Source organism: Notechis scutatus, chromosome 3 (genome assembly GCF_049901735.1).
Source record: "Notechis scutatus isolate UNSWTSFEM ecotype Mainland chromosome 3, rNotScu1.2, whole genome shotgun sequence".
Classification (NCBI taxonomy): domain Eukaryota; kingdom Metazoa; phylum Chordata; class Lepidosauria; order Squamata; family Elapidae; genus Notechis; species Notechis scutatus.
Window position 1 is genome coordinate 73,564,908 of NC_142011.1, and position 19,497 is coordinate 73,584,404.

Here is a 19,497-nt window from a genome sequence, read left to right on the forward strand (position 1 = left end):
CTTCAGATCCTTCCACAATATTTCTCTAGGATCAAAGTCAAAATTTTGATTCAATCATTTCCTTCTGCTTTTATAATTCTTCAGTCATACAACTATATGTTTGGGCTACTGATTTGCTGCATGATAAATTTTGTCTTGAAATCAGTTCACTGACAGATAACCTGACATTTTCCTGTAGAATTTGCTAATGCAATTCAAAATTCACAGTTCCATCAATGATGGCAAGCCGTTCTGCTCCAGAATGGCAAAGCAGTCCCAAACCATATTGCCATCACCAGGATTCAGCAATGGGATAGGTTTCTTATGCTGTCACTGTTTGCCTTTCACCAAACCTAATTCAACAAGTTGATTTCTTTAGTTTTGCTTTGTCTCCTTCCTGGAACAGCTTGAGCAGTTTTTCTTTGCATTTTCTTAGAATGAATTTCCTTGGTTTATTGTTTATTTATTTGTATACCCCACCTTCCATATATTGCTTTCCAAGTCACTCTTCTGATTTATTATTTGTATGTCCCTTTTATTATTAAAATTGTTTTCATTTATAAATCTATTTTGATATTATTTTCCATATGACTATTATGGCATTTTAAAATTTATTTTCAGACCCACATCTTTTTTCTTTTACAATCCAGTACAAACTCCAAATCCATCTTCAAATCAGTCTGTTTAATCCAATAAAATATGTTCTTTTTCTATACTTGCGCTATAGTGGCACACAATTTTGTAAGTTCTGAGTAAACTGGTTATAAAAAGCCTTAATTTCTTCTATAGTCGAATAGCACAGCCTCGTATTAATAGTCTGTTATTCTTTACGAGTAATTCTTTGTTCTTTCTGTAGCCAGCTTCGAGTTCCCTCTTACCATCTGCCTGTTTTCCTTTCAGCAAAATTTTCCCACAGGAGGATTTCTTAACATTAATTTCAAAAACTTCATATACGATTTTATAAATTATTGAACACCTTACAGGAAATGTTTTTTCAGGTCCATCTAGCCTATTAACTTTCCAAAATCAACATTCTAGTCCCACTTTTGCTGTTTTCCAAAAAAATCAAAGCTTTTCTTGTTAATCCTTAAACTCACTAAGAACTTCTTTCATCCAGGATGAAAGAAAACTTTCCCAGTATAGTATGGCTTATGTTTTGGAAGAAGTTTGTAGTGAGCAGTTTCCTAAAGTAATTAAGAGAGGAAGTATGCAAACACAATGTAAGGTGCACCCAGTGTGGCTTAGGCAAAATGAATAGTTGCCCAGCCCTCAGACAAACTTGCTGGAGAGTGCCATTTTGCAATCTCTTCGCAGGTAGAATCTGTATGAAGCCATAAATGGATGCCCCTTATCTTCTCCTCAGTTTTCTGAGCAGCCAATCCCTTCACCACTTCCTATTTTCACTCCAATTTGTAGACTCCACTAAAAGCATAGTCATGCTCAGTGTGCCAAGCTGTCTTGGAGATCTGCAAGCTAAAATAAAAGACACTTTGGAAATGGCAGGAAATCAACACTCTGCACCTCCTCTACCTATTTTGATAAAATCCTGTGATACTTCCCAGAGATGGTTCCCAATGTATTCAATACAATGCACTTCTGAAGTTATAAATATTGAGACTATACTAAGAGCAAATCAGAGATTTAGTCTTATGAAAAGGACTGGGGTGACAGGATAGCAGTGTCCCGATATCTTAGAGGCTGCCACAAAGAAGAGGGAGTCAAGCTATTCTCCAAAACACCTGAGGGTAGCAACAGCAATAGCACTTAGACTTATATGCTGCTTCACAGTGCTTTACATCCCTCTCTAAGCGGTTTACAGAGTCAGCCTATTGCCCTCAACAATCTAGCTCCTCATTTTACCGACCTCAGAAGGATGGAAGGCTGAGTTAACCTTGAGCCAGTGAGACCCGAACTGTCAAACTGCTGGCCGCCTGTGATCAGCAGAAGTAGCCTAACCACTGCATTCTAATCACTGCGCCATCTCGGCTCTTTCTTGTAGAAGAAGCAGCAATGGGTGGAAACTAATAAATGAGAGAAGCAACTTAGAACTAAGGAGAAATTTCCTGACAGTTAGAACAATTAATCAGTGGAACAACTTGTCTCCAGAAGTTATGAATGCTCCAACACTGGAAGTTTTTAAAAAAGATGTTGGATAACCATTTGTCTGAAGTGGCGTAGGGTTTCCTGCCTAGGCAGGGGGTTGGACTAAAAGACCTCCAAGGTCCCTTCCAACGCTGTTATTCTAAATTCTAAATTTATGACCACTTTCCACAATACTCATACTGAGACTTATTTTTTCCTGAGAGAAGCAAATATTTCACAAACCTACTTGCAGGATGTCTCTTGAGAGGCAGAATCTTTGTCCACACTGAAGTCTAAATAGAAATGTTCTGGCTTGAACACAGATAAAGGTGATAGATTGTTAGAATGTAAAGGTAAAGATAAAATTTTTTCCCTGCTTAGGCTCCAGGGGGTGGTGCTCATCTACATTTCCTGGTCAATGGAGCCAGCATTGTCCGAAGATCTTTCCGTGATCATATGGCTGGCATGCCTATATGCCAAAGTTCATGGAACGTTGTTACCTTCCCACCAAAGTGGTACCTATTTATCTGCTTGCATTTGCATGCTTTCAAACTGAGGATATATTTAAAACTTAGTGTTCCTAAGGCATACATAATAACGTTTTAATAATGTGAAATTACTTTGTGTTTACCTTTCCAGAAAGAGGGTAATAGTCAACAAAAAAGTTCAGAGTAAATGGTTTGTATTTTTCAGGTAGTCTCCAACCTTCAGTTATTTCTTCATCAGAAATGACATAGTAGTCTAGTGCCTTGAGAGAAAAAATGCTGTTAACAACAATGTGCCTATAGGCAATTTTCAAGCACAGCGGAGTGTTATACAAAGTGAGGGCAATAAGATTAGGGCAAAAAGATAATGAATGCACATCTTCCAGTGTTGAAATTCCATTATCATGTAGATATAATAATTGTAAATTCTTCATGTATCTCCAAAACATTGGACCAGGAAGTAATTCTAGCTGAAATAGGATTGAAAAACAATTTTAAAAGAGAGAAAAATGAAAAATGATTTAATACATATATTACTACACTTGAAGAGTATATACCGTATTTATCGGCGTATAACACGCACTTTTTTTCCCCCTGAAAATAGGGGGCAATGATGTATGCGTGTTATACGCCGATATAATGTTAAGAAGCCTTCGGTGAATGCTGCTGGGATCGGGATCAAGGACACAAATGAAAGAAGGGAGGGAGGAAGCAACCAAGCCTGTCCTTCTCTCTGGGTCAGCTCTCTCAGTCGCTCTCTCGCTCCTCCACCAGCACAGGAAGAAACTGCTTCAAAGAGCGGGGGGCTTTTCCTGTCGCCGCAGCTTCCCAAGCGCCCGTTTCTCCCCACCCCCACCCCGTCCGCCCGCCCGCCCGCCCGCAGTGCTCGTTCTGCCTGCCTGCCTGCCTTCGTTAATGGTTGAATCGGAACAGCTTCGGCTGAGTAAAAAGGCGAATAGTTATTATTCTCAGCCGAAGCTGCTCCCAAACAACCAGAAACTAAGGCAGGCAGGCAGGCAGGCAGAATGGGACACTGTGGATTGAAGCGCAGGGGTGGGAGTGGGGGTGAAACGGGCGCTTCGGAATAGCTGCGCGACAGGAAAAGCCCCCCCGCTTCTTTGAAGCAGTTTCTTCCTTGGATGGTGGAGCAGCGAGAGCGAAGCCTCCTTCTCTTCTCTTCCCCCCGTCCTTGCAAAATTTTCTGCTTGAAACCGGTCCCTGGTACAAAAAGGTTGGGGACCACTGATTTACCTTATAAGTGGTAATAATTATTAATAAAAAAGTTCTGAGCTACCCTTATTTTGCTTCAAAGTTTTTATTTAGAAATTTAATTTTTTCCTGAAATTTCCCTCTTAAAATGAAGATGCGTGTTATACGCCTGTGCGTGTTATACGCCGATAAATACGGTAATTCTTAAAAAAGCACAACCATCAAATCTGGTCCATAATTACAATTTAGTACTCCCAAAGCTTGCCTTTTCAAGTATGAAAGAGAAAAAAGGCAGTCATTGTCCACCAATAAACTTTTAATTCCTTAAAAGTTTCCAATACAGAAATAACATAATAGAAAACATTCAGAATGTTTAGATGCTGGCTGGGGAATTCAGGGAGTTGAAGTTCATGCAACTTAAAGTTGCCAAGATTGAGAAACACTGGTCAATGGCAAAAAAGAAAGAGGAGAAATCACCAAAATATCTCAGTGTAAAATCAGTCAGTTAATAATGCCTATAGAAATTGACAGCATGGTAGGTAACTAATATATCAATTAAAGGGAATGGAAGAATTCCAGAAATGAGACAATGAATTATTAGGTATACCACAATGATCTAAAAACCTTCCTAAAATTATAAAAAAAAAAATTCTTCTAGCATTTTTAAGGAGCATTAAAATATTTATTAGAAATTATTAACTATTAACCCCCTAGATTTAGACAACTTAAAAACAAGGGGAATGAATTAGTATAACCAGCTCTATCTATAGACATTTTATTTAGAGATACTCCTAAGACACTTTTAATATGGCAATAATTGTATAGAAGTTATAACATAAATTGTATATGATCTATAAAATAATTCTGTTGTATTAATTTTAGATTATGTGTTTTTATAGATATAGTATAAAATATCAACAAAAATGATGATAAAAATACATTGTCTAAAATAAGTATTAAAGGCAAGCTCCTGGACCAGAGTTGCATGGGTTTTCAAAGGCATGATTAAGATTCTCTATTCATATAACAGAGGGACAGAATCTGACATTATCATCCTGAGTCAGTTGAGCATTCAAACTGAATGTTTTTTTTTTTTTTAAAAAAAAGAATTCCCACCTTCACAAAAAAGAAAAATAAGGGAAAACTACAAGACATGAAACAAGACAAAAAAATCTAGATCAGCTATTTTTCAGGCTTCCATTTGGAGTAAGGATATTAAACATCAAACATTTTGAGCCAAAAAAACAACAACCCCATATTAATTTATAGTGCTTTGGCCAATTAATTTTATCAATATTAAGGCTAGAAATAAAAATTTAACTGTGACTGATTGCTATAATCTTTAAATGCATTGCCAGTGAAATAAAATCCTAGTTCCTATAACCCATGACTACCACATAAAAAGAATCAAATTTTAAAGAAGATATTACACATATTTTAGGATAGATATGTGTGTGTGTGTATGTGTGTGTGTGATATATATAATCTCCAAAGGTGTTCATTAGATTAGTTATTCAGTTGGAATGAGCAAAATAAACATAACTGATTTAAGAATCCATATGCAGTTTCATTGGAAAACTCCATAATACTAAGACATACCTAGTTTGATGCAAACATTTAAGAGTTCTCTTCTATTGGTCTAGATTAGATTGAAGGTGAAGGTTTGTTCTCAGAGCTTGTGGGTTGGTTTCCTAATGTTTCGTTACCAGGCTAGGTAACATCTTCAGCCGAGTTTAGGAGATTCCTAAACGCTGCTGAAGATGTTATCTAGCCTGGTAACGAAACGTTCAGAAACCAACCCACAAACTCGGAGAACGAACCTTCACCCACATCCTACACCTGAACTACAGATATTTGTCACTATTGCATATATTAGATTAGTTTGAAAATTACACTTTTAAAGCCGTTACTACTCACCTGATTATTATGGAGATCCAATTTAATTAAATTAATGCAATATTCAAGTGCATCAATATTTGTAAGAAAATTACAAGACAAATCACATATTTTGAGTGAAACACAATATGGCATGCTTCGCAGATCATATAGGAAATGTGCATGCAGTCTAACCATAACCAGATTTCTCAGTTTCTTTGCATCTCTTTCATCAGCAGTTTGGCCATATTCAAGTAGTAGTTTTTCAGAAACACAGACAAGGTATTCTAAAAATTCCTCCTCCATAGTTATCTCTTTTATGGTTTATCCATAAGAAATCTAAAGGGGAGAAAGGATTACACAGTAAGTTACCTTTATTCAGCTTACCTTTAAAACAAACCTTCAAATAAATAAACTAAATATCCAATTGCTCGATACAATTCCCCGTTTTATAAAAAGATAAGCCATAACAAAGAAGCTAGGAAGAAGAAAACATATTTAAGAGAAGATTTAAGAGCATGTAAACATCTGGTGGAGAAATATCATTTTACATTTTATCAAATAAAGAAAACACTTCATACTTATACCACCACAAATAGGCAATAGAAATATCCTCAATGGCAAATTATTGATTTGTTTTGTTACATGACAGATTTCCTTCCTGTGTCAAATCTACTAAAATAACAAACAAAATAATAAAATATAATGATAAATTAATTATATAATTCAGCCAATATAAATTGTATTGCCAGACCTTTGGGATAATTTGTGGATGATATAGATAACCTTGTGATCAATAAAACACATGAATTAAAAGCCATTTTAAAAAGAGTTCATTTTAAAGCTTTCTAAATCCTGAAAACAAATATATAAATATTATAAAATTTTATAAAATTGTTTTATAAAATAAAATGGCAGAGGGTTTCAAGGGTTCTACAGAGAAATTATTCTATTGAGAAATGACCAACAATCTATAATCTATAAAGGATGTCAACTGTTCATGGCTTCAAAATGGTTACTTAAAGAATCATATTTTTTAATCATTCTATTTATTTCTGTGTTTGTTTTTAGTCATTCATTACTGAGGCTTATGTGTCACTTCAATCACAACCAGCTGTAAATAGTATATACCCCAATTCAGTAAATAGATTTGGCAACAGCAATAGACAATAATGTATTTTAAATCTTACTTTGCCAAGGAATAAGATACTGACGATACTGAAAAAAGATAAACTATCACTTACTGCAGAGGGGATTCCCACTCTGAAATCAATCTCTAAGAACTGTCAAAGTAGTTAGATATAATAGTTTTTTTCTAGATGCTCAAAGGATTAGTGCTGAATTACAGTCTCTATTATTCCTGAATTTAATAAATTTAAGCTAGAAATGTTTACAAGCATAAAGCTGAACTGCCCCCAGGAAGAGCTAAGTTTTAGTTCACTATCAGCCACAGAAGCTGACAGAGTGGCTATTGGTCAATCATTACTAACATACAGAAGAGAGAGTGCTATGCATACTATTTTGAGCTCTTGAAGAAAAGATGGAATATAAATCTAATAAATTAATTAATACATTACCAACATGCAGTGTCATATATTTAAACTTTGAAGATTTGAGGTTTTCAGGATGTCCTAGCTTTATGAACAGCAATGCTTAAAGTTGCAAATAAATCTATCAGGCTTAACTTGAAGTCATCAATTCAGCCTAAATTTCATACAAGCATAAGCATACTCCTGAGCAGATAATGTTTAGAGTAGCAGCAACCAACAAAGAGAGAAATCATGTAAAATCCCAAGGGCAAAACTTTACAGCTTCCATGATTTCCAAGACAGGAAGTCATAAGCCTTCATGGCTCAGCACTGTTCCAGCAAACTTCCTAAGCTGATTTCTCTCTATAAATCAATATCTAAGAATTGAAACAATAGAGGCTTAGCTTGTTTATAGGTATTTAAAATGTACGGACTACAGAAGAAATTCCATAAAGTAGGGCTGTCAAAGAGAAGGCCTGATCATATCTAGTCCATGCTCCATAAATTTCATAAATTGGAAAGGGCTGTCCATGAACTCTTTAGTCCATGTTTCATAAATCTCATAAATTGGAAATGACTATCTACAGATTCTCAGATGACTGAATCAAATGGGCAGATTCAATCCAGCCAAGATATTGCTGATATATTCTAATGCTGTACCATGTAGGGTTTTAAAAGTAATTTCCAACATTTTGAATTGGGTCTAGAAACCTACTGGCAATTACTGAGATTGAAGCATTGTTACTCTACACTAAAACTGTCTTGCTGCCATATTTGCTGCCACATTTTGTATAAGGTGTAGCTTGAGTTGTCTCCAAAAGCAGCCCTACACAGAGCTCACTGCAATTGTCCAGTCAGGTGATAAATCAGGGTGTTATCTACTACAGCACAGTTGTACCTGACATAAGCAGAAGCTGACTAAAGCCCATCTGCCTATGTTTTCCATCTATTTGGTACCTGAGCAGGTAGACTTTAGAAGTATCCTCAAGTCAACTGCTGGCCAAAGGAACAACCAGAACCAACATTACCAAGTAACAAGTAAAATTAGTAGAACTTAATCTAGTCTTGTTTTACCCCATCTGGAATTCACAGCTTTCATGCATCAGTTGAGGATTGGCTTAGCACCTGTTTGTTCCCAACAACACAACTGCATAAATTCTAGGAAGAATGGGAACAATTGTGAATTGGGCTAGCAACATGCCTAAATTCCTCAGCTGTAGCAGATTTTAAATGAAGATTTTAGTGCAAAGTAAAATCTATTGGTTTCATGCAGAGAGATTATAGTGAATAGAGCTGTAACATGTTTTTAAATGAAGTTTCTCAACCAATGGCTGGTTAAACAGAGTTAGTTTAGGGATGAAATTATGCATATTAAATCTAATTTCCTCTTTATTTCTGTTCTCTCAATAGCTAGTATCACAGGAAGCAGCTTTTCTATAAAAAGTGCATTTTATAAGTGAACAAGTTTATTGGGGGAAAAAAACCATATGAAGTTGTATGGAGAGTACTTTTCTGGCCCTACAGTCTATTCTAGCCCTATACAGTAGTTTCAATGCAGCAATCAATCTTTCACAATTGCTAAAGAATGTTTAAAATGTAATACTTTCTAACTTTGCAAAATGAAAATTCACTTAGGTCACTGGAGATCACTACAGAAGTAATTTATATAGTCTTAACTGAGTAAGTCATAAAATTAAATGAGACTGTATTTTAATTTTTATGGAATCATTCACCTCATGTCAATATGCTTAGTCATACTTTAAAGAGATGTCAATTCGATATTTACAGAATTAACAACACCAAAAATATATATTTATAAAATAAATATATAAAATATATTTAAAGGCAGGGAAACCACTCAGTTTCCCATATACAACATTACTTTAAGGGACACATAAAACAGTCATTTTGTTATGACCAAGATTAGTTTCACACAATTCCTTAAAGAGAATTCTGTCTTATTCTTAAGACTTCTTTTATTGCAAGATTTGTACATGGTAAAACCACATCAAAGGGCACTATTGCTTCATTTTCTTTCATTTGCACTTTGCACCTTTATAATCTCTGGGAGACTAGGCATCAGCTCTTAAAATTAAAAAGAGAGCAAAAATATCTGTCAAGAATCTTAAAATGGACCATGGTATAGGAAATAAAAATTTCACATATCAATAACCTTACATCAACATTTTATCTTTAATGCTAATGAGACTGCATACCTAGTCAAAATTACAATTGAGACCCACTACTAGAGATAAATAGAACTGTACAGCTTATTCAACTGAAATTAACTGATACATTTGCTTGGCAATCCTAGTATTAAAATTAATGTAAGTATATAATAATTACCCCATTTGAAGAACAAGAAGCCTAAGCAGAATTATTTCTTGGTCATCTTTCTTTGGCTCTTCAGAGAAGAGCATAAAAAACTTGTTTAGTTGGAAAAAGATTGTGTCTATGAAAAAACTGATAAATTAGTAATTGGCTGAAATAAGAGGTTTCAAATGACAATGACAAATGAATAAACTTTTTACCTCAAGCCACAAATATAGTAAATGCTATAATGTGTTAATTTAAATAAATAATAAATAAATACATTTGTGGACTGGTAATCACTTTTAACAGAAGGACAAGATAATATTTGGTTGTTTTTAACCCAATGATTGTAAGAATTGAGGCCCATCTGGGTCATTCTCCTAAGGCATTAGTTTCTAAAAAAGAAGCTATTTTGTTTTGCATTATCAGGACTGTCCCCAAACATATTTATATTACCTATTTGTATGATCAAACATAAAAATAATATAAGCTATTCAAATCTTAAATCTGGCAAGAAAGAATTATTCTTTACACAATCACTCCTTTCAACTCTGAAAAGCATTGGGACAGTTATCCAGAATTCAGCAACTGTTTTATTTCCCTATACAATTCTAGGATTAAACTATTTTTTTTTTAGTGAAGTATATACCAACAAGCTGTGAACCTTTAAGGGAACTGGTACACTTCCATATATTAATGCTTTTGTGCTGCTGTGTCCTCAGTACAATATGAGCAATATTTTTCTTGAACTTTGGGAATTTGCTTCAGCTCTATCTCGTGAACCTTCTGCTCATATAGACAACAGCTAGATAGCAGCAAAGAGAACTTTCAGTATATACAGTATTTGCTTTCCAGTAGCAGACATCTGGGTTTTGGTTGCCCAGATACGGTAGCTTTATCAATAGTAAACCCAAAGTTTTTTTTTTTTTTCAAAAGTCAATTGGACTTTCCCAATTGTTGTTTTTCTCCTTTTCCTTTCATTGAAGACGTTTCTGAATCTCTTCAGAAACATCTTGGATGAGAAAACATTTTCAAAGAAAAAAACCAAGAAACCTACCTCCAGTTGCCTTTTTGGAAAAAAAAAAAACTTTTGAACAACCATGACCAGGATGATTGAGAATCTCCATAGACACAAACCAGTTAAATTAACTGGATTTATATTCTGGTTCATGTGAATAGTAGGAGTAAGCTACAAGATCCTGACAGCAGAACAAATGGACAAGCCATAATTATGCTACCTTTACTTGTACACAAATCCTCTCTTTAGCTGTAGTTCTCAGATACTACCCATTTACACTTTTACTAAGTGATTTTAATTTCACAAATGGGAGGGAAGCCCCCAGGGGTCCTAGGAATGCACTAAAGAAAAATCTATTCCTTTTTTAGGGTGGTAGTACAGGAAAGGAGAAAGGAGTTTACAGTTTTTATAGAAATTGTAGCAGGACATACTAATTTTTGAAAAGAATCTCATTATCTAATCTCATAAATATTGCTTGAGCTTAAAACTGCATATAGGACAGAGATGAGAGGCCCTTAGTATGTTTAGAACTGGTTTTAGCTTGAATTTTTTGGCAACTAGAGACAACCCCCAGAAACTAATAATTATTAGAGATAAGTTGTAAATAAGGGGCAGGGGGAAATGTATTTGTTTTAGATGCTCAGATAGATTGTGACAGCCTAATACTCAGCCAATGAGAAAAAGGTGGGAGGCAAACCTGCAACTGGGAGAGGGGATATATAAGTATATAGATGGCTTAAGACACAGGGGTCTTCAAATGTTCACCGTACCTGCTAATGCATGATGCACCCTCTTTGCAAAATAGTAAATAAAATTACCATTGTTTTCTTTTATAGGTTTTGGCTTGTAATTATATTTCAAAACTAGGCGATTCCCACAGCGGGCATACCTCAAAATGGAATTGAGCTGACCACGAGCAATGGAAGCAAGATTATGCCCCATAACCACCTCCCCTCCCCAACTAAAGATATAGAAGAACCTGGAAAAAAGAGCAGTTACCATTCTGAAGAGTAATTTTTGCTCCTACCCCAACTTTCTCAGGGCAAGGTAGCTCGCTGGATACAATGAGCCTTGGGGAAATCGTTCCTTAATGACCAGATTCTTCTCTGGGAGAAATCACCCCCAAAAGGAAGCAGCCCTCATTTCCTTTACGAGCTGCTCTCTTAATAAAAGGTATTTAAGTTTAGGTCGAGTCAGATTCCCGGGTTAAAAGCTTCCTTCTCCCTCTTGGTTTTTCCCAAGCTCTGCAGGTCAGAAGCAGCAAAGGTGGTCTCTGAGCAACTCCGGACACGCAACTCATCCAGCTGGGACCCTCAACCTCGGAATCTCCTCTCCCTTCCCTCCTTCCAGCGCTTTTCCTCCCCCTCCTCCTCATTCACCGACTCCCTCCCCATCCCAAACGGCCCCCGTCGCCCGCCTTCCCGGGAGTGAACGTGGACCCCAGATTCGAGGGACGCCTCCCGGTTGCCAAGCAACCGACCTCTCTTCCCGCGCGACACCGAGGCCTGCTCGGCCCGGCCCAGTTAAGGAAGAGGCGGTGGCCTCAGGCCGGAAGCGCGAGAGAGCGAAGTGGGCGCCCGACCCCGGGATGCCGCTGGCGGGAGAGGCGGAGGCGCGCCGCCGCCGAGCGACGCGGAAGAGGCTGGAGAAGTTCGCCGAGTTGAGAGGTGGCTGCAAGCTCGGGCAGCAGCATGGGCTTTCTTGGTTTAGGGCCCCGGCAGTTCCTTCTTTGGATGGGTGGACGGCTATGGGAATAGGGACTTCCGCGTAATTGCTGGAGTAGAAACCAGCGTTCAGATTTCCTCCCCCTCCCCCCCCCCAGTTATTTCAGTGGGTGAGAAATGTTGGTGGAGGGGCTTAAATGACAGCATTTGTCAGAAGGCCTTTGCTATCACAGAGCCTTGCAGATGGATTTGCAGTCACACTAAACCATAGTTTACTGAGCGTCTTGGATAAAGTGCTGTTGGCTAGGTTAGCTCAAGGTGCTCTGCCCAAATCAAACTATTACAATTTAGTATGACAGTATGAACTTGGTTCTATTTCTTGATGGGGGCTTTGTAATAAATGAATTCAACGTTCTCTATGTCGTGGTTGATGTAAAATTTATCGTTCACATATAAATTGTATTGGCTCTTTGTAAAGGAATGAGCACATCAAATGTCATTCACTATAGAAAATACAGTGTTCTCATCTTGATAAAGCTAAGCATATCTGGCCAATAGATAGATGGAAAATTTGCACATGCAAAATAAAAGCATTTTAGTTCTGTGCGAAGTAGGGGACTGCAAAACTCACAGATTTGGGAACGGAATATTCCAATGAACACCAGATATTTCTGTTGTGTTCTAACACTGTTTTTTTCCAACCACATTTACTTCTGAAAATTGTCAAACCTTTTCTTTGCTCCCCAAGCATACGTTTTGTACATCATTGGAAAAGCATTTAAAGGATGCATTTTTAAATATGTTGGTGTACATATAAAGCACCTCTTTTTGAATGGCTAAGCACATTTGCAGGCTCATACACCATGGACTTTCTTATGTCCAGTAAAAGCACAAAAAGAACGATCAGGAAAGCAATGTTTGATAAATAAGGTTGAGATTAAGACTGCATGCTTTCCACAGAAATACAAACAACACCTTTTTAATAGAACCACAGAAAAGATACAGCTACTTTAATCATTTAATCATTAAAGAAGTAATGCATTCATGTCCCCACACATTCCAAAGTACCTTTTCCAAATCATTTTCAATACATGCACATCTTTTGGCACCTTAGGTAGCAAAAAGGAAAGCATTAATGGACAACTATGCATCAGAATCAGGTGAACCCAAGAAAAAAGAAAATGGTTGAACTTTAGTAGCTAACTGCAGTGTAAGTTACTTGCAGGTATTTTATGGTGGTGTTGGAGGAATATCACTTGTAACCAATTGGAGTAAGGAGTAGAAATCCCAATTCAAGGATTTTGAGTCTTGTTTGGGGTAAGAACATTTGAAATCAGTTTGGTAATTATTTGTTATAATGAATGACATTTCCTTTTTTCCAATCAGGTAAAACTGTGCAGACTGGAGAGTTTTGGGATGTTGTTGTGATAACAGCAGTTGATAAAAAGCAAGAAATAGCTTATCAAAAACAATTGTCAGAAAAGCTGAAAAGAAAAGAATTGCCTCTGGGAGTGGATTATCATGTTTTTGCTGATCCTCCTGGACCAAAAATTGGTAGGTTTTGCAATTTAGAGAAAGTTAATATTAGCAAAATAAAACATATATACCCATACATACATTCAAAACATAATACAGTCCTTCCAGTGATGGGGCCGGAGCATTTGCAGGAAGGATGAGCAGAACAAGCAATGGAACTTATGCCGGAAATTGGAATAGAAATCTGAAAGAGCAGAATTTGCACTGTGTGGTCATAATGTAATCTAAGTTTGCTGCAGATATCCATTCATGATGCTCTCTCACCGTCATGTCTCTTGAACGCTTGCATGTGGGAAACAATAGGATTGGAAAGGCTGCCATCATTCAAACTAAATTAAGTACTTCCGTTTCTTTCATTAAAATCCATGGAATTTAAAAATACATTAGCTGGCTTCTGCCTCAAGTTTGTTAAGTTTAACTTTTCAATCATTTGCTGAGCAGAAACAGAAACAGTTTGTGGTTAAATGTTCAGTACAATTTGATTAATTTTCAGACAGATAAAAAGGTTCTCCTTCTGGTGCATATTATGACAGCTGTATCTTTTACTGAAAGATTTCCAGAATGTCATTAGAAGCCAAATTATATTAATTAAACTTTCTAAAATATGTTCAAATACTATTATTATGCTTCTTTTGATTGAAATGTGAAATTTCATTGCCATTAATGAGCTGGATGTTCTTTTGGACAACATTTCTATTGAATAGACTCTTAAGGATCTTTCTAGTTTAGGTAGTATTTGTATTAAATTTTACAGTGTCTCCATTTATAAAAACTTTTAAAAGTATTCTAGGGAAAAATAGACATCTGGACATGAAACATATATTTGAGATCAGCCTCATGATTTGTGTTGCATATTATTCAGCATTTATATATAATAAATGCTTTCCCAACCCTTTTTTAATGACTCCATCCATTCTGTTAAGGACATAGAGGAGGGCGGTTCATTGGGCAATTCTAGCATAGGAACAAATTCCATGCCACTTGTAATTTGAAAAGGAGTTAATCCTATGCTGCTGTGCCTTGCATTGTTGTGTGCCACTTCCACAAACTTCTTCTGCATAGGATTAGAACTCACAGACTTGGGGCTTCTAGACCAGCACCATAACCAGGGGTGGGATGCTACTGCTTCTGCCCGGCTCTATAGAACCAGTAGCTCTGAAGAGCAGAAGACACCGAACCGATTCTGTGTTTGCTGCTGTTTGGCCCACCTGCCCGCCTGGGCTCTTACCTGTCCTTTAATTCCTGCTTTTTCAACCTCAGCTGCTTTGAGCAGCACAGCTGAGGTTGAAAAAGCAGGAAAAAAGAGTATTTTCAAACGCTGCGCATCTGCGCGCAGAGCTTTTCAGCTGTCTGGGCAGCACAGCTTTTGGTGTTTTGTGCATGCAAAGCGCACATGCGTGCACAAATGGTCACCGAACCGGTGGTAACACCGGTTGAATCCCACCCCTGACCTTAACCCCTACACTAAACTAACTGACTGTATACTGAATTCTAAAAGGTTGATGGTGAATGTTTTGCATGACCTTGATCCAAATAATTATGGGTTCTTACTATCTAATTGGGCAAGCATATTAAAGGAAGTAGCTTCTTATCAGGTTTCTGTAATACAACTACAGAGCCTGATTAATCTTAAGATTGCCATCAGGTTGTTTTTTTTTAATGCTACCATGAAACTTAAGTAAGTCCATATATTCCTTTGTTCTGATATATCCTTGTTTTTATAATATTGAAATTAATTGGAATTTCTCAGCACTTTTGCCATCTTAAGTACAGATGAGATGTAATTATACCTCATTCCCTATCTATGTGACTTTTGTTAATCACAAATGTCCATAAATATATAAGATACTGCTCTCTGGGAGTTAGAGATTCCCAATTTGAGCAACTTCCAAACACATGGACTAACTCTCAAGATTCTTGTTGTAATCAATTGCTATATCTGATTTGGAGCATATCAGCAGCTTTTCCTAGCATGAACACAAAATGTCAGGGGAAACTACATATTTTGAGAGTTTCCTATCTTTTCCATGACTACTATAAAAATGATGATGACTGATCCAAGTTCACTAAATAAATTTTGTAGCGGTGTGTGATTTGAAGTAATATGACTTTCAAAAATAGATGTATCAGTTGGTTGCAAACTAATCCTGTTAATTCTTGTTATTCCTAAATTTAAATATATGTTGAAATGTTTTGTAGGAAATGGTGGATCAACACTTCACGCCCTTCAGTGTTTAGAAGAGCATTATGGAGATAAATGGGATACCCTCACTATCATATTAATTCATTCTGGTAATTTTTATCTGTCAATCTATCTTACATTATGTAAGGTGCACGTCTGTTTGTTTTTTCCCTGAAGAGAGTAGTGAAGATGAATTTAGTTTCTTTCCACTACAAAATTATACTCAAAGTCAGATAAACATATTTAGGTTAAATTATAACCTGAACATGTGTTTAAAATTCTGTTCAAAACTCCTTAGAGAAAGGAAGGATTGTAGAACAATACTATTAATGACCCACAAAAGTTCAGTTATTTATAATTTACATAAAGCTTGAAAGAATAAAGTATGACATTGGTACATAATGTTGAATTTGGAAATCCTTTATGATTTTTGGCAGAATTATTTCACAACTCACTAGAAAGCAGACATTTCAGTGTCCCTGTGCATTAGAATATGATGAATCATAGATTTTTTGGTCTCTTATACTGATGTTGGAAGTAGGAGGCAAACAATCTGTAATTTCCTCCACACAATGCTTAAAATAGGAGATAGGAACACAGCCTTTTAAAATGAAGGTTTATAGCAAACAAGTGAATTGTACAAGTTGAGGGTTCTTTCAGAGTTTTCATAATGGAAATGCAGGGTACATGAGTTTACCAGTTTAACATGTATGTTAGCTGTAACCTACCTGAAGAGTCCTGCCTTTGTGCTGTTTGTACATTTGGCTCTGTGAGGTATTAACCTATAAAGTTTTGACTTAAGTTCTCTGACCATACCAATCTCCTCACAATTTTTCTTTCTTTGCCATTTTTATAATTATATTAACTCTTTTATCCTACAACTTTATGTACATTGCAGATTTATTTTAGCATTGTTTTTAAAAACATTCTGTCACTGAAATATTTTATAGAATCTTTGTCCAATTGAGGTGGTTTTACTTAGAAAATTCCCCAGGTCAATGCTCACTTTGTTCATTTCCTTCTGGTTGGGCCTTATAGTCTCCTCTAAACAGTTGTGCAGACATTATTTCTGATTATATTCCGTGCTACTGCATCCTCCCATCCTTTAAAATCTGATTTAGAAGGTATGGGGGATTCTCTAAGCAAATGGTAAGAATTTGCAGGGAAAAGCGGAGGGAAGGCAAGTCCATTCATTCATAGAAGAGCATTTGTACAGCTAATCCTATACGTCCTTTCAATTAAGAAACAATTGAAGCAAAGATTATCTTAAAGTATGCAGTATTCTACTATTTGCTCTTTATGCAACATCTAAAAGTAGCACTTATATCAAATTAAATAATAATTAAGAATCTCGTCATTTCAGAACAGTTGAGGACAGCTATCAGAATTTGAATGTAAACTTTTACTTTGTAAATATTTACAACTTTTAAAAACAGTACAACCTGTTCTTAGCCTTTGTAATATTTGTATCCAAAATTCACTACATCCTGGGCTTCAGATATTCTGAATGTTCTAAGGATTATCAGAAGTTGCTAGTCAGTATGTGTTTTCACAGATCTTTTTCATACATCATATTAAAATATTTACATATTAAAGAATCAACCTCAAATAAAAAAATTTAGAATCTGTATGAATATGAATACAGGCATGCTTTGTTTATATTAAATATTCTTCATTTTTTCTGTTTTTATAAAGGTGGTTATAGTCAACGTTTACCAAATGCCAGTGCCCTGGGAAAAATTTTCACAGCTTTACCTTGTGGGGATCCAATTTACCAAATGCTTGATTTGAAATTAGCCATGTACATTGATTTTCTTGCTTGTATGAATCCAGGTGTTTTGATTACCTGCGCAGATGATATTGAATTTTATAATATTGATGCAACAGAACTCCTAAGGTTTAATCAGCCTGGATTTACTGCATTAGCTCATCCTTCCAGTTTGAGCATTGGTACAACTCATGGAGTTTTTGTATTTGAGCCTCCGTTACACCTGACAGAAAAAGAACTTGAGTACAGATCTTGTCATCTTTTTCTGCATAAGCCTAGCATTGAAAAAATGTATCAGTCTGGAGCAGTGCATAAAAGGAGCGATTATCAAACATCACCTTCTGGAGAACTGGGAGATTCACTTATGGAATCTGAGTTTGTATATACAGATAGCTTATTTTACATTGATCACACCACTGCAAAACTTCTGCTAACATTTTATAAACAGATAGGCAAACTTTGCTATGAAATAGATGCCTATGGTGATTTTCTGCAGGCATTAGGGTCTGGAGCAACAAAAGATTATGCAAAAAAGATTGAAAATGTCACAAAAGAATCAGGTCTAATAGAAATAAGGGAGAAGGTATTTAATATACTAAAAGGTTTGCCTCTCAATGTTATACTCCTAAATAATTCCAAATTCTATCATATTGGAACTACCCGTGAGTGTTTGTATCATTACACTTCTGATAGAAAAATGAAATTGGAGTTGGGTCTTTTGCCAAATGTTTTTAGCATCTGTTCAAACAAGGCAGAAGACTTGGATATATCAGCTTGTATCATTCATAGTATGCTTAGTTCAAAGTGTTGCGTTGCACCTGGTTCGCTAATTGAATATTCTAGATTGGGTTCCAAGGTTTCAGTGGGAACAAACAGTATCATCAGTTGCTGTTCCATTAACACAAAAGCAGATATACCCCCAAATACTTTTATGACAACCCTAAGCATAAGAATTGATGGAGAATTAAGGTATGCGAGCATAGTGTTGGGCATAGAAGACAACTTGAAACAGAACGTGGAAAATCTTGGAGATATACATCTACTAAGTTTTTTTGGCATTGGTCTTAAACAATGCTTAGAGTTTTGGGGCTTGAGAATTTCAGATGAGCTCTTTTCGGGGGAAAAAACATGTTTGGGTTTGTGGACAGTTCGAATCTTCCCTGTATGCTCCCATTTAAGTGATTCAGTAAAAGTGTCATTAGGGATTTTAAACTCTGTACAAAATAAGTCCCCATTTAAGTTAGATAGTTTTAAGCTGTTGTCTATTGAACAAATGCTTTGCTACAAAGATATTGAAGACATGCTGAAATTCCGGCAGGAACTTTATGAAGAAATCAATCTGCAGAAACTGAAAGAGAAATCTATTATATAGAAGTGGCTGAAAAATGTTACTTTTCCCCATATTTTAATTCAATAATGGCTAATTGCTTTCAAGGTTTCCAAACCCCAGAAGCAAGCACTATGCATTTTTTTTGTGTTTCATTGAAGTAGAAATAATGAAACTGCATTAAGACTGTTATTGTAGCATAACATTAATAATGCAAAAAATGCAGATAAACTGTTCTTTTGATGAAAACATTAATGAAATATTTCAAATCTATAGAAACACAAAGAAGGAATTTTTCTTTGCTTCATATTATTACGTTTTCAGGGTTTTTATTAATTCTAGTGGGAAATACAAGTTATTAATTAGGAATTTGATTGAAAACTACTTAAAAGTTTTTACATAGAAAAAGTTATTTCTGACAACATTCTGTTTTTCAGAATTGTTCATTGCAAATAATAAAGGTATGTTTCTTAAATGTATATTCATGACACTATTCTGTGTTTCATGTGTAAATTTGACATCCATTTACA

General features: G+C 35.9%; 2 protein-coding genes across 5 annotated transcripts in view; one reads left to right on the top strand and one right to left on the bottom strand.

Annotated features, from left to right (window-relative positions):
- LRRIQ3 (leucine rich repeats and IQ motif containing 3) overlaps window positions 1-11,610 on the bottom strand; it is a 60,078-nt gene extending 48,468 nt beyond the window's left edge. For all 3 annotated transcript variants that reach the window (XM_087960475.1, XM_087960474.1, XM_087960476.1), the window contains exons 1-3: window positions 11,490-11,610; window positions 5,673-5,969; window positions 2,693-3,016 (exon numbers count right to left, since the gene is read on the bottom strand). In XM_087960475.1, the coding sequence (XP_087816601.1) occupies window positions 2,693-3,016; window positions 5,673-5,936 (588 nt within the window). In that variant the 5' untranslated portion in view covers window positions 5,937-5,969; window positions 11,490-11,610. The remainder of the gene's footprint in view (window positions 1-2,692; window positions 3,017-5,672; window positions 5,970-11,489) is intronic.
- Window positions 11,611-12,026: 416 nt separating this feature from the next.
- The window catches only part of LOC113419771 (serine/threonine-protein kinase TNNI3K), a 263,727-nt gene continuing 256,256 nt past the window's right edge, over window positions 12,027-19,497 (top strand). Inside the window, exons 1-4 of one of the 2 annotated variants that reach the window (XM_026679344.2) lie at window positions 12,027-12,157; window positions 13,541-13,708; window positions 15,890-15,982; window positions 17,568-19,446. In XM_026679344.2, the coding sequence (XP_026535129.2) occupies window positions 12,079-12,157; window positions 13,541-13,708; window positions 15,890-15,982; window positions 17,568-19,012 (1,785 nt within the window). In that variant the 5' untranslated portion in view covers window positions 12,027-12,078 and the 3' untranslated portion in view covers window positions 19,013-19,446. Of the gene's footprint in view, window positions 12,158-13,540; window positions 13,709-15,889; window positions 15,983-17,567; window positions 19,447-19,497 lie in introns of those variants that run through there. The other variant, XM_087960477.1, reaches the window with a different exon arrangement.